Source organism: Zonotrichia albicollis, chromosome Z (assembly GCF_047830755.1).
Source record: "Zonotrichia albicollis isolate bZonAlb1 chromosome Z, bZonAlb1.hap1, whole genome shotgun sequence".
NCBI lineage: Eukaryota > Metazoa > Chordata > Aves > Passeriformes > Passerellidae > Zonotrichia > Zonotrichia albicollis.
In genome coordinates, this window is record NC_133860.1 from 81821117 (window position 1) to 81835216 (window position 14100).

The window sequence follows — 14100 nt, forward strand, 5'->3', positions numbered from 1 at the left end:
GCCCTGGCACAGGGTGCCCAGAGCAGCTGGGGCTGCCCCTGCATCCCTGGCACTGCCCGAGGCCGGGCTGGACACTGGGACAGTGGGAGGGGTCCCTGCCATGGCAGGGTGGCACTGGGTGACATTAAAGGTCCTTTCCGACACATTTCATGCTTCTATGATTCTGTAATCCACTGTCTGCAGGTTGCACTTCATCAGGGCAGAACTTTGCCTTTTTCACCTGAACTGTGACATCAATCTCTAACTCAGGACCTTGTGCTGTCTGCAGGGAGCGCGAGAGCCGCGTGGCACCGGTGCTGAGCGGCCTGCAGGGGCACTGAGCAGGCACACGTGCACCAGCACTCAGCTTCCACACACCTCAGTCCTGCTGAAAGAAACGCTGCGGCTCCAAATGCCTTCACAAGCAGACAGGGAATCATCCCAGCTGAGATTAATCAGTTTCTCAACCTCAGGGGTGTGCAGAAGGCTTTACAGGATGAAACACAGGAGTGCCTCATGTCAGGGGTTGTGCTCACACCTTAGCCTTTGCACTCCTCTCCCCTCCTGTGTTCTTGTGCACTTCACATGTTCTCATTTTGGGAGGAAAAGGATTCATTTTAAAGCATACCCAGGCATTTAGACAGGAGTCTTTAATATATTCTCTGTAGGCAGTAAAAGCTTATTTCCAAAAATAAAAGTAATCAAACCCTACTCTGATACTGATTTTGTTGGCTCCTTCCTATAAATAGTCAAAAAGAAAAAAAGAAAAAAAAAAAGAAAAAAAAAAAAACCAAACAACTCTGTACCGCGAAAGACAGAAAGAAAATGTTCTTTTTTTTTTTTTTAATGGAGTTTGACTGTTTCCCTGTGTTGCACACCTGCTTCTTCCCCTTTCCTGTGATGGAGCATTACATGACAATGCTTTTGAACCAGAAATACTTGAGGGGAACGGGATCTTCCACAAAACCCACGTTGACTTAATGGGAAACCTCACATATTTGAGAAGTGGGGGATCAGGCTGTGCTTGGGAAGAGATAAAAGAACCAACTGTTCCCTTTTTTTTAGAGGCTGTGTCAACCCCAGGAATAATTCTGGCGGTGTTGCTGTGGTGGTGACAGACAGATGTATTATCTCTTCCTCTCTTGAGTCAAACACACATGGATGACTTGCAGAATCAGAGCAGGCAGTTACGCTGAACGGTGTCTGACAAATCCCCGAAGAACAAAGTACATATTATTAGGGAGGAAAAAAAAAAATAAAATAAAAGGAAAGTTCTGCTGCGTGCAGCAGAGGCTTTTTATAGCCCTAATTATAACGGAGGTGGCAATGTAGTCTGTGCCTGTGCAGGCTGACACTGTCCTGGTCCCTGGCTCTGAGGAGGCTCTGATGTGGCAGGTGCTGTGATGGGAGCTGGTGATAGAGCTCATCTCCTCCACAAAGCTGGTGTCCAAGATACCCTAAAGGTGTTACAAGGTAATTGGCAGGTTACACTCACGTTGTCTGGATGACATCTAAAATTGACAAGAGGTTGGCAAGCAGGAAGGATCAGCTCTTGCTCTCCTGCTGCGGCAGCCCAGGTGGGAGTAACTTGGTTCACCTCTTGTGTGACAAATGTTAGATAGACCTGATGTCACTGCTAAACACGCTGGCCATCCTGCTTCTCCTATGCCAAATTCATCTTCCTGTTACACATGCAGACTTGCTGTCACTGTTCCTTTACTGGTGGCTCTTTGTCTAAGGACAGTGTGGTCTAAGAAGTGTGGCTGCCTACATTTCTACAGGCTATAATTTCAATTTTATTTTTTTCCTGGTTAACGTACTGAAGGACTTCAAAGGGTTAATTGGAGCATTTGAGGCAAGACAGGAAATAATGTAGAAAAGTTAAGCTACTAATTAAAGTAAGATGGAGGAAAACAGTGAGGACATTTCCAGACACGGATCAGCTCTCTCCCAGTTAGTTTTGGGGTTTTTTCCCCTTTGGAAAGGCAGCAGTTGATTTGCCTCTCCACTCTACCTCCTCTCCTCCTGAAGGTCTACAGAAATCTCCAGCCTAAGGGAGGGATCTTGTAGATCGAGGCAGTCTCCACAGTCCCTGTCTGGCAATCCTATCCAGCAGAAAATTCTGACAAACCAAGACGATCATTTAGATGGAAGAACATAAGAAAAATTGGATGCAAAAGAGTTCTCGATCCTGAGTGATTGGTAAACAAATAAAACATGTATTTGAGTATTAGAGTGCAGCTAAGTCAAATTAAGCAGGAATTATCCTGCGGTGTAGGAACAGTCTGGAAAGTGAGGAGTAGTCTTTGAGTTCTATGGGTGGCAGAAAAAGGAAGACAGAAATATTACTTAGACAGATTAATATCTGGTAGTTCTTGAGCCCATTTCTCTCTTAAATTCCAAACCACAAAGCACATAATGAATCCACATGACAGGAGGAAGAGTTTTGCCTTAGGGATAAATATCAAAATACAAACATAAAAATGTGATTTTATATATTGTGTATTTATATTAATGTTGATATTAAAGGTAGAACTTCAGCTTGTGCTGCAATGGATTGTGACATCCCAGGCCCATCCTGCCCATATTACAGCAAAGTGCCTCCACCACTGGGATGACAGCAAGGATTTGCAAGTTTGTAACCCAAAAAAGGAAAAGAGAACATTAAGGATGTCCTGAAGGTCCTAGGGTTTCCCCCACATATTTGATTTTTGCATACCTGTAGTACTTATAGAGTCATAAGGCAGGTTTTCCTGTTGTCAACAGCAGGAGGCAGCTGCTTCAAGAAAAACAAAAAATGCTAAAATATTAATAATTTGGGGACCTTGGAGGGCATTGAAGGTCACCAGGTTGGGATCTTCATCCAGAAGGTGAGGCCAGGGACAGGTCACTGCAGGAGGGGGGTGCTGCAAGATGCTGCAACCTCAACAACCCCAATGACAAAAATGTGAGCCCACAGCACAGCAGCAGAGGAGCTCTGGGGTAAAACCCAGGCTGGGGCGGGAAATATCACAGCCTGCCTCCAGAAAACCCATTTTAAGAACAACAAGGTGCAGGTGATTGCCACCTGTGGGTTGGAAGGAACAGTCTGCACCTCGGAGCCAAGCTCGCAGCGCTGAGCTGGAGCTGTGCTGCCCTGTGCTAAGGGGAGAAACTGGGGTGGGAGGAAGATGCTGGATGAAGGGATTGCCTGCAGCATCCTCCAATCCTGGCTCATCCCCAAAACACCAGGAACAAGCAGGGGGAAGCAGCGCAGGAGGAGTGGCCCAGCAAAGTGGAGTAGCAAAAAAAGTCTGATTACTTTGAGGTGGGAAGATGGGTTTTATTGAGTAAAACTTATTGAGAACCTGGAAACAAAAAGGCACTGCTCTTTAGGTAAGAACCAAGCAGAAAAGCCTTTTGTTGTTCTGTCCCTTTTGGCTGGATAAACAATGCCTGGCTTTGAATGAGCTATTTCTGTGTCATTTTAATCAGCTGCTAGTCACAGGCTCTCAGTGGAAAAAGGCCTCCCGGTACCCAGTGTAGTTAGTCCCTTTAGATTTGTCCTAATTGGGGAAATAAAGGGGCAGCATTATGGGATTATTCCCTCAAGAAAAATAAAACGAGAAAATAAAAATCACAGGCAAGACTGCCACTTGGGGGTGCAGGCATCCAGGGCTGCCACAACAGCTACAGTGCAGCTCGCCTTGTAATTGTGACATCTGGATTCTTGGTTGTAAAACAGAGATAAGCGGTAAAATTAGCACCGCTGCAGAGAAACGATGCGTTAATATCAGAAGCTTTGTTAAGGCTCCCTAAATTTCCACTGTCTCTTTATTGACAGCAAAGCAACCCTTTGGGGAGAAAGGGAAGGATTTTCTTTGCAGGCAGCGGTTCTTCAGGGAGATCTCTGGCACGGAGACTGATGTGTAAAATCCGAGTTGCTGTAGAGGCGGTGATGCAATCGCAGGGGTACCTGTGCGGCTGGATGCAGGCGTGGCTGCAGCACACCTGAGTGCTGCCAGGTGAGCTGGGCTTGTGCACCTCCCAGTGAGGACAGGAAAAAGTTTTGGTGGGTGCCACCAAGCTCCCACACGTCCAGAGCATTACACTGGACTACAGCTCATGGTAACACATATTTTCTGCTGCTGTGGGCTAAATTAGTGTTGGGAGATTGGTTTTTTTTTTCTTTATCTGTTCTAGCCTGCTGCTCCGCCCTTAGTGCCATCAGGAAACCTGCCCTGCTGTGATGGGTGAAGTGCACACCTGGTGTGGGCACCACTGAGCTGTTGCGAGCAGAAAAATCCATGGGATTATGGGTGTCAAGTGCTTTTAATCAAGGAGCGTCGTTTCTGTTAATTTTGTAATTTAACCAGCGCAAAAAAAGCCTCGTCCTTTCAGATCTTTGCTGACAAATGTAAGGTGTTGAAACCAAAACACGTCCAGTGTCAAAGAAAAATGTGATTAATTGCGAGCTCAGATGTAAAACCAGAGCTTTAGGCAAGGGCTGTCACCCTGTCAATGGCAGGCATTTAATGGCAGACAAAAGGGCTCGCAAAACGAAATGCTGTAACTACTGCGAGGTGCCAGCCAGAGTAACCAAGAGATCAGACGACTTAACGGGTCCTTTCCACTCCTAATTTCACGACGTCTCTTCTTGTTGTCATGCAAGCAGCCCGCACTTTCAGGTTGTATCTGCAGAAACGCTTCTCAAAACAGCCTAGTGCCGTTCAGCTCATCCTTCTCACTCGGCAAGTGCATTAAAGCTTAATATAATATTTATATGTGGTCTTTGACCATGAAGGCATGTAGACGGGATGCGAATTACAGATATAAAATACCTGGAGAGCCTTTTGACGCCCAATAGGAAATGGGGGAAATTGGTACTTGTTTTCACTCTTGGGGCTCTGTACACCCAGGAAGGGAATAGAGATGAAAATAGATTAAAATAAAAAAAAGTGTGTAGTGGTCTGACGTGGGACCTTCCTACTTTCTACCTCGGGCTACTTCTGAAATATCGCCGCATCTTTCATTCTTGTTTTGACTCCCTTCCAGTTTTGGGCAGGATGCCATCCTACCTGAGGAGGGAGGGAGGCAGGGAGGAACGGAACTTTGCATCTCCTGGTCTGGTGGAAGGTGTCCTTCATCCTGTTGGGATGTGGCGAGCTTTGAGGTCCCTTCCAACCCAAACCGTGCCATAATCCTGTGATTCCGTGCGAGTTCCCTGCCTGGATGCTCAGGTGGGATTTTAAACTGAGGCAGCGCTCGGCAGCAGGGAGTCTTGGGCACCACCTACAAGACAGAGAAGTTTGGGGAGGGCTAAATTCCTCCACGGAGGGTAAAACACCTTCGTGAGAGCGTCCTCTCCCTGAGAGACGAGATCAGGCACCCACCCAACACCAAACTAGCCCAGGACATGCGATTTGCCGCGGGAGAGGAGCCCCGGCTGCGCAGAGGAGGAAGTGGGGAGGAACCCCGCTGTACCGCTCCAGCCGGCTGCGCACCCCGGAGCGCTGCGGGAGCATCCCCGGGACCAGGCGGGGACCGCGGGGTTCCGGCTGTGTGCGGGAGCTCCATCCCGCACCGTCCGCACCGCGGGGTCCCGGCTGTGTGCGGGAGCTCCATCCCGCATCCTCCGCACCGCGGGGTCCCAGCCCCGTTTGGGAGCTCCATCCCGCAGCCTCCGCATCCCGGGGGCGCGGCCGGGGCGGGGCGGGGCCGGGGTGTGTCCAGCGGCGCCGCCCCCGGGATCCTTGCGGGGCGGGCAGGGCAGCGGCGGCAGGAGGAGGAGGAGGGAGGAGGAGGAGGAGGAGGAAGGCAGAGAGGAGAAAGAGGGGGAGGAGAGGAGGCGGCGGGACGCGGCTCGGAGGCGGCGGCCGGGCCATGCTGGAGGCGCGGCGGCACCTGGCGGGCGCGCAGAGCGGGCGGGCGGCGGGACGGGCTCCGCGCCGCGTGTAAGGGCGGTGGCAGCGGAGCGGCGGCGGCTGCTGCTCTCGGCCGGGAGAAGACGCTCCGCGGGAGGGACCTGCGCATCCGAGCCGCGCCTCGCATCGCCTCGCCGGGCGGAGGCACCGCCAGCGCCCGCATCCCTCGGCTGAGGCGGCGGAGAGCAGGAGCGAGAACAGGAGCAGGAGGAGGAGGAGGATGAGCCGCGCGGTGCTGGCCTGGCTGGCGCTCTGCGGGAGCCTGGCGGCGCCGCGCCCCGCCCGAGGTGAGGGGACGGCGGGGACGGAGCGGGCACGGGGGGTCGGGGTCGCGCCGGAGCTCCAGCAAAGTCGGAGTCCAAGTGCGCTGGGGGACCGGGAGGTGGCTCTCGGCTGTCTGGGCTCTCCTTTTCTCTTTATGCATAAGGAAAGAAGAAAAAAAAAATAATACTTATCTCTGCGTTTGAAATAGAAGCCGGCGGACGATCCATCCTCAGACTGGTTCTGTTTGGAAACTGTGCTTAATTAGAGGGGAAAGAAATGCCGTGAGTGATTAAATGTAATCCAGAATGAGCGGCTGGGAAGATTTAATATCCGCAGAGCTGTCCGCACCGCTTTTCCCTTCCTCCCCCCACCCCTCTCCAGCCGCCGGTCTTCATTGTAATTTGGAGGCTGCTAGCTCCGAGCCGGAGACCCAGCAAACCGCGGAACAGTTTGCAAACACGTTCGGGAGCTTGAGCATCTCGGCAGCGGCGAGCAGTTCTTGCCAGGCGACTCTTTCGCTGCCTCCCCCTAATTAGGTCTTCTCCATCCTAAAACACCCGCGGCGCCTTCTCGGAGTCTCACCCCCTTCCAAAACAAAACAAAACAAAAACCCCCAAAACCCTACCAAACCCCAAAAACCCTCCGGAAGAAGAAAATGCCAACCCTACCCCAGAGAGACAACTTTGGCTCTCTTGGGAGTTCTCTTTATTATTTATATTAATCACTTCTTGCCGAGGTTTGCCCTCCTGGCATGGAAAAGTTGTCTGAGCTGGTGGTGCGAGGAGCTGCTGGTGGGGCTGCGGGCACGGTGCCCCCTCCGCAGGGGGCTCGGGGGGCTGCTCGGGGCGGGGGGCGAGCGCTCCCTGCCCGTCCCGTCCCGTCCCGTGCTGCCCATCCCGGCTGTCCCGCTCCGGGGATGGAGCTGGGCTCGGCTCCGGGACCCCCGTGCGTCCCCTCCTCTTGCCCGCAGCCCCTCCTGGGTCCCCCCTTTCTGCCCGCAGCCCCCCGAGGGTTCTCCTCGTCCTCTGCCCCGTCCTGTGCCTCCCACCCGGCGTGCAGACCCCTCCATCCTCCTGCTTGCTAGAACAACTGTTGTTCTAATGAGTACCAGAATATTCCCGCTGACTTTTAGACCTCTTCCCCTCGTTATTAACTTCTTTTTTTTTTTTTTTTTTTTTTTCCCGAGGTTTCAAAATGATACCAGTGTATCAGTAAAAACTGAATATTTTATTAGTCCTTAAATTATTCAGCGCGGCGGCTTCTCAAAATCCGGTAGCATTCACACAGTTGCAGGGAGCATGTGATAGCTTATGCAATATGTCCTTGTACCTGCAGCTTATTCCCCAAAGTCTCCTTTTTTTTTAAGCTGAAGATAGCTGTATCTGCCACGGAGTCTGGACTTGTCGTAAGTGCTTTGCACTGTGCTTCCTTGGAACTTCTGATAGCTCACATCCGTGGCGTTTTCTCATTAAAGCCTACAGTTCTTGCCGTGTTTTCAGGTAACTTCAGAACACAGGGAACTCAATAGGTTTTCTAGCAGAAGTGAAATGGGAAGGAAAAAAATCCATTTGCTCTGTGATTGCTTAAGCTGTGATTGTTCAGTTAAAGGTTTGTCCTTGGCTCTCAAAAAGACACAGAAGAACATTGTACTGAGTCTTTTTTTGGAGCTGAAATGGAGCAAAATGCTGCTTGACAAGTCTGATTTAGTGGGTTAATTTTGGTGGCTGTCATAACATTTACTTTTAATAGATCCTCTCAAAGTTGCAATGACTCCAAGCACTGCAAGTAACCAAAACTCTTGCAAAAAGAGGAAGGTTTTGAGCAGGTTTTGAGCAGTGCAGTTTTGAACTACTCACCATGAGTCCATTCCCATAATGGTGTAGAATGAAAACCAGTGGAAGTGTCATCTGTGCAGTGGCGGGTTCCCAGCTGCCTCTCAGGGTAAATTCCAAGTGCAGATCAAAGTTAAATCATATACTTCATTACTGACCTGCATTTCCAGCCTACTGTTAAAGAAAAACACCAACTGGCTTTTTTTTGATGGAGCTCAGCAAAGTAATGGTGGAGGTCAAAATCCTGTTTATTCATGATGCCTTAAAAACACCTTTTGCTTTTTGTGCTTGGAACAAGTACACAGTATGTCAGCAAGTTTGGGGTGAGGTCCTTTCTGTCTTTGTGCTGCTGTTGTTGATTTTAAGGGAGAGAGACTGAAAGATACTAATGGATGAAAAAGCCGTCTCAATGGGAGACTGTCATTTTCTTCTTCCTGGCCAGTCTGATGAATTTGCAATCTCATGCACTGTAACAGGAGCCTCATCTTCAGAGATGTGTTTATATGCAAGCACATGATGAAACCAGCCTTCAAGGGTGCAGTGACTTCCAGCCCTTAGGTTGCAAGAAAGATGCAGGTGCATTTTTAATAAGCAGTGCCCTTTCATGCATATTTAAAAACAGCTGTAAGCTTTCACTTTTGCTGCTGTTGCTGTTCCTTGGTGGAATTTGGATGCCAGGCACTCTGGTGCTTTACTGTGCGTGGACAGACAGTCACTACCAGAGTGACTACAGAGACTACTGGAGATAATTTCAGGACGAAGAAACGCAGTGTATCCCACCTGCAGTAATACAGGTTCGTGAGTACCACTGTGTGGGGCTTTTTAGGGTTCTTTTTTTTCATCCCCAACAGCTTCCTGAACAGTCAGTGAAGATTGAGATCAGATGAAAGGATAGCATGATGTAAAAGTGGTCTGGCTGTATTGATTCTGGCCGTGGGGTAAGCTGATCAACAGCAGTAATGGGTCTGTAGATGCACAGCAGATCAGTGCATCCCACACCTTCACGATAAACATTTTTGCAACAGGACCTTCTGAAAAATTACCATTTGAGTTGTCTTTGTAGTGAAGCTGCTCCCTGGGTTGTATCATGCTTCTCCACTTAGCTGTCTGCTGAGTTTTTAAGTGTGGTTTGCCTAAAAATTATATTGACGTTGCTGAAAACAGGCAAGTGTAATTCCTTATTTTATGGCCGTATCCTGTCAGCCTGAGCGAAAAAAAAATCTGGAACTTCGAAGGAAGTGTTTCAAAGATGTTACTTTTTCTCCATTACAGTGGGAACCTTCACTCTCTCTGAGGCTTAGAAGTTTCTGTAAAGCCCCTTTCTGCAGCTGGAATCAGCTGCAAGGAGCAAAAGTGCTGAGAAACAAGAGAGGTAAACTGTAGCTTTGTTCTCATGTATCTATACTGAAAGGCTGAAAAGATCACAGAGGCTTTTAAAGACCAAGGTTCTTCTGTTTTACTGAATGCCTTTGCATCTTTGGACAGCATCTGCTTCTGTACAAAGTGCTGACAGTGTGACCCTGCATAATGATTTTCACTGTTCTTTTAACAAATTACATTTGTATTCAGATTGATTTTCCATGACTGCTCGTATAGCCTCCAGAAAGCATATATAGTGGATATACTGTTGTATTCTGTACGTGTCTGGTCAGCCTAGGACAAAATCTGATGTCAAGCCATGCATTATTATAACTGGAATTAATTGTTCTTGTAGTATTAGTTGGGTTTTTTTTTTTTCACGTGCCCAGCCTCCTATTTCACTGCCCTTTATGTCCTTGTCCTTTATGTCTCTTTTCAAAGGATATACTTCGTAGAAGCTTGTGTATCAATAGTACCATAGGGGGAAAGGGCCAGTGTCTTACCTTCCCTCCTCCACATTTTTTCAATTACCACCCAGTTGAAAACCAAGGAAATTATCCATTCTGGAAGTTATTTCAAAAGATAGTAACTTTTAATTAAGATTTTTATGCCTTAAATTAGCTGTTTATGCAGCATATGCCCCTACTACAAACTCACAGCCAGAAACCCCTTCAGCCTAAGTGAAGATACCTGGGGAATCTGTATTTAAGAAACTGCAAGAATCAGAGATGAATCTTTGTTATTCTCAACTTTATTGTGAGTCACATAGGAGTTGGCGTGTTACTGTTTTCATCTTAGTCTCTGAAACGTCTCAAACTTAGGCAAGCCACAGATTTGTGAAATCCTAAAGGATGGTTGGTGCTGTGTTACAACTGAGATTAGATGTGATGACAAAATGATTCCCTGGGAGGGTGAGGAGACCCTGGCACAGGGTGTCCAGAAAAGCTGTGGCTGCCCCTGGATCCCTGGAATTGTCCAAGAACAGGTTGGACACTGGGTCTTGGAGCAGCCTGGGACAGTGGAAGGTGTCCCTGGCGTGGCAGGGGGTGGCACTGTGACACCTTTAAGGTCCCTCCCAACCCAGGCCATTTATGTGATTCTATGACATTGGGGCATTGTTGTAGCATACGTGAAGCCCAGCTTGAGTTTAATAAATACAGGTTGAACAACAAACAGTGATGAATTTCAGTTTTAGAAAAGTTTCACAGTCAAAATACAGTGAAAGCTTAGTCAGATGATGTGTTATAAAATAAAAGATGAATCAAAAGATTCAAGTCCAAAGAAGGGTTGTAAGAACATTAACATCTGCAAAATTAAAACCTCTAGAAAATGCTGTTTTATATTGGAGGACCAAAACACATTTTGCATTTAAAGTTCAGGAGACAACCTAGGAGAAAGGAAAATTCAGCCTAAATTCAGTGTGTTATGTCAGTCTGACCAATAATGGGTCTAAGTTTCCCTTTTTATAGGAAACTTGGATCTTAAGTTTGAGGGAGAGCAATTCACCATGTGTAGTGACAGCAGGGTATGGCTGATTTTCTAACAAACCACGTAGAGGGTAAAACAGCTTTTTTGCCATCCATATTGTGGGAATAGAGCAAGGATCTGTCCAAACCCACTTTGGACCCACAGCTGTGGGATCTGTTGCTCTGAAGGCAGGGATTGAATGAGCATCTGTCTCCCAGGATCTGGAAGGAAACCACACCTTCATGCTTTGAGGTTTTATCAAATCTCAGTCTTGCTGGTCAGGGAATATACTTTAATGTACTTGTGGGGTTTTTGATTCATTTGTTTGTGTGGGTTTTTCTTCCCTCTAATCAGCAAGCTGTGTTACCTTTCATCACACTAGGGGTGTTTTTCTATTTTAAGTTCCGAAAGCTAAGAAATGAAGCAGACCATAATTATCTAATAAAGTCTCTAGCTAATCCATCTAATAACTATATGTGGGGTATGTGTGTGTGTGTGTGTGTGTGTGTGAAGGCATTATCATATGAAACACACATAAAAACATCTTAATTTCACATAATGTATAGCAGCTATATGCAAACATACTGTGCTTTGGGTATAATTTGGGTATATCTACACTCCAGAGACCATACAGAGGAATTGCAGCCACTTATGTGCCTCACATCTGGTCTGATACTTAGAAGTTTAGGAAATGTTAGATAAGACCTTATCATCCTGTGAATTCTTGATGCACAGCTCTGTATTTGAAGTAAGAATTTGTTATATGCCAAAAAAAGCACTGTCTATGATTTTTTTGAGGTTATCAATAGTATTCCTCACTCCACACACTACTTTACTAAGGGGCAAAAGGGGGCTTTATGGCTTGTTTATGAAAGACTTGTGTCCATAAGCTTACATATTTTGATTTATACATAGATATAGATATACTTAGATAGATAGATAGATATAGATAGATAGATATAGATAGATAGATAGATAGATAGATAGATAGATATAGCTTTGGTGAAGTTGTTTGAAAATGAGCAAGTAAATACTGACACAATGACAGATTATGCTGAGCTGGAAGGGACCCGCAAGGTCCATCCAGCCTGGCTCCTGTCCCTGCACAGACACCCAAAATCCCACCCTGGGCATCCCTGGGAGTGTTGTCCAAAATCTCTATGAGCTCTGGCAGCCTTGGGGAGCCTGGGCAGTGCTTCTCTGGGGAAGAACCTTTCCCTTCGCTCCATCCCAAATCCCTGGCCTAGCTCCAGCCCTTCCCTCTGGGGCTGCCAGTGTCTCAGGGATCAGGGATCAGAGATGATCAGAGCTGCCCTTCCTCTCCCTCTCACGGGGAGCTGTGGCTGTGATGGGTCTGCCCTCGGCCTCCCTTCTCCACCTGAGCACACCAAGTGCCCTCAGTGCTCCTCACACGGCCCCTCCACACCATTCACCATCCCCATGGCCTCCTCTGCATGCTCTCTGACAGTTTAACATTCTTTTTTTTATGTTGTGATGCCAGCGCTGCAGCCAATATTCCAGGTGAGGTTGGCCTGGCCCAGCGCAGAGCAGGACAATCCCTGCCTGGCCCGGCCGGCCATGCTGGGCCTGGTGTCCCCAGGACAGGGATGTCCCTGCTGGCTCCAGGGCACTGCCACTGACCAGGAGCCCTGTCCCTTTCCCTGGCACTGCTTTCCAGCCCCTCATTTCTCAGTCTGTCCGTGGCAAAGTCCCAAACCTTCCCTCACTGAACCTTGCAGGCTGGAGCCAGCCCAGGCCTCTCGTTTGTCTGGGCCTCTCTGCAGGGCCGCCCTGCCCTCAAGGGAGTTGACAATTCCCCCCAGTATTGTATCATCTGTGAACTTCCTCAAGATCTCTTCCAGTCCTGTATCCAGGTAATTCCTGAGGGTGTTGAGGAGCACAGGGCCGAGGATGGAGCCCTGCAGAACCTCACTAGTGATGGGTTCCCAGTGTGATGTCACCCCAGTCGCTATCACCCTTTGTGCCTGACCCGTGACCCAGCTGCTTGCCCATCTCATGATGTGTTTATCCAGCTGTGGGATGAACAGAACAACCTTGTAAGAGACAGTACGAAAAACTTTCCTGAAATCCAGAAAGATTCCATCAACTGGTTTCCCTTGATCCCCTGAGTGAGTCACCTTGAAAGGAAATCAGTTTTGACAAGCAGGACTTTGCCCTCATGAAGCCATGCTGGCTGTGGCCAGTGATTTGTCCTCCAGGTGCTTTTCAATAGCTTCCAGAATAATCTTCATAGCTTTACCAGGTTCTGAAGTGAGGCTGACAGACCTGTAGTTTCTGGGGTCCTTCTTCTTCCTGTCCTTGAGAGAGAAGGAGAAAACTGAGACAATGTCAAAACTGAGACAATGTTTTCCATCTTCCAGTCATCTTGGGGATTTCTCTGGACTCCCAAGACCACTCAAAAATCATCAGGAGAGGTTTTGTGATGACATCAGCAGCTGTTTGAGAATTCTTCAGAATTCTTTGAGAATTCATCAGGCCCCATAGATTTGTAGGGATCCGTCTGGTGCAGCAGACTGGGGTTAACTGGGAGTTGTTCATCCTCACAGTTATGGTCCTCCAGCTCAGGGCACCAGGACCCTCTTGGTCCATCTGTGTCAAAGAAGGAGGCAAAGAATACCCTGAACACCTCAGCCTTGTCCCTATTCATGTCTGTGAGGTGCCCATCCTCTTCCTCGAACAGGCCAATGGTATTTTTGCACTGCCTACTGCCATTACTTTATTCAGAAAATCTCTTTTTATTGGGTCCCCACACAGTTCTTGCAGCACCAACTCGATCTGACTTTTGGCCATACAATTTTCTCTCTCCACTGGCAGCAGTATCTCTATGTTCTTCCCATGCCACCTGGCCCTGCTCACACTGGGCACATGCCTTCCTTTATTACCTTACTTCCAAGAGAATATTCTTGTTCAGCCAAGCCGTCCTTCTGCCTACGCTGCTTAAGTGGAGAATCCTGGATTATCTCAGCTCTCCCAACTGCGGCAGCAGAACGACAAGTTCTGGGTTTTAGGAGTCAGGATTTCAGGCGCAGTATTTAAAGCAGCAAGCTGAACTGTGCAGATGACAGCAGGGAGGAGCAGCAGATGGATAAGGAGGCTCAAGAAGATCAGCACTCCTTCAGCAGAGCCAGGGCAGGAGCTTGGCACATCCCAGCAGGAGTCTCATGATGTGAGAGAAAATTGTGCCTCAGATTTGTGGGGTTTTTTTGTGACCCTGGAGGCCACAGGGGACAGGGAAGGGAGCAAAGCCTCCCCCAGAGGAGGTGGGAGGTTTTGGT

General features: G+C 48.2%; 2 protein-coding genes across 3 annotated transcripts in view; one reads left to right on the forward strand and one right to left on the reverse strand.

Annotated features, from left to right (window-relative positions):
- Positions 1 to 1178: 1178 nt before the first annotated feature.
- LOC141727181 (uncharacterized) lies at positions 1179 to 6045 on the reverse strand. Its single transcript, XM_074533232.1, has 3 exons — positions 5443 to 6045; positions 5037 to 5250; positions 1179 to 1436 (listed from the first exon to the last, which is right to left on the reverse strand). Exons 1-3 carry the CDS (start codon positions 6043 to 6045, stop codon positions 1285 to 1287), a joined length of 969 nt encoding a protein of 322 aa, XP_074389333.1. The 3' UTR covers positions 1179 to 1284.
- The window catches only part of EDIL3 (EGF like repeats and discoidin domains 3), a 237723-nt gene continuing 229651 nt past the window's right edge, over positions 6029 to 14100 (forward strand). For both annotated transcript variants that reach the window (XM_074533230.1, XM_074533231.1), the window contains exon 1: positions 6029 to 6169. In XM_074533230.1, the coding sequence (XP_074389331.1) occupies positions 6103 to 6169 (67 nt within the window). In that variant the 5' untranslated portion in view covers positions 6029 to 6102. The remainder of the gene's footprint in view (positions 6170 to 14100) is intronic.

Bases quoted from the DNA above. Each gene is read 5' to 3' on its own strand.
- LOC141727181 (XM_074533232.1), bottom strand. From the start codon at position 6,045: ATGCGGGCGCTGGCGGTGCCTCCGCCCGGCGAGGCGATGCGAGGCGCG. The intron at 5,251-5,442 runs GTACAGCGGGGT...TCTGTCTTGTAG, and splicing joins GTGCGCAGCCGGCTGGAGCG to GTGGTGCCCAAGACTCCCTG. The intron at 1,437-5,036 runs GTAGGATGGCAT...TAACACCTTTAG, and splicing joins CTGCCTCCCTCCCTCCTCAG to GGTATCTTGGACACCAGCTT.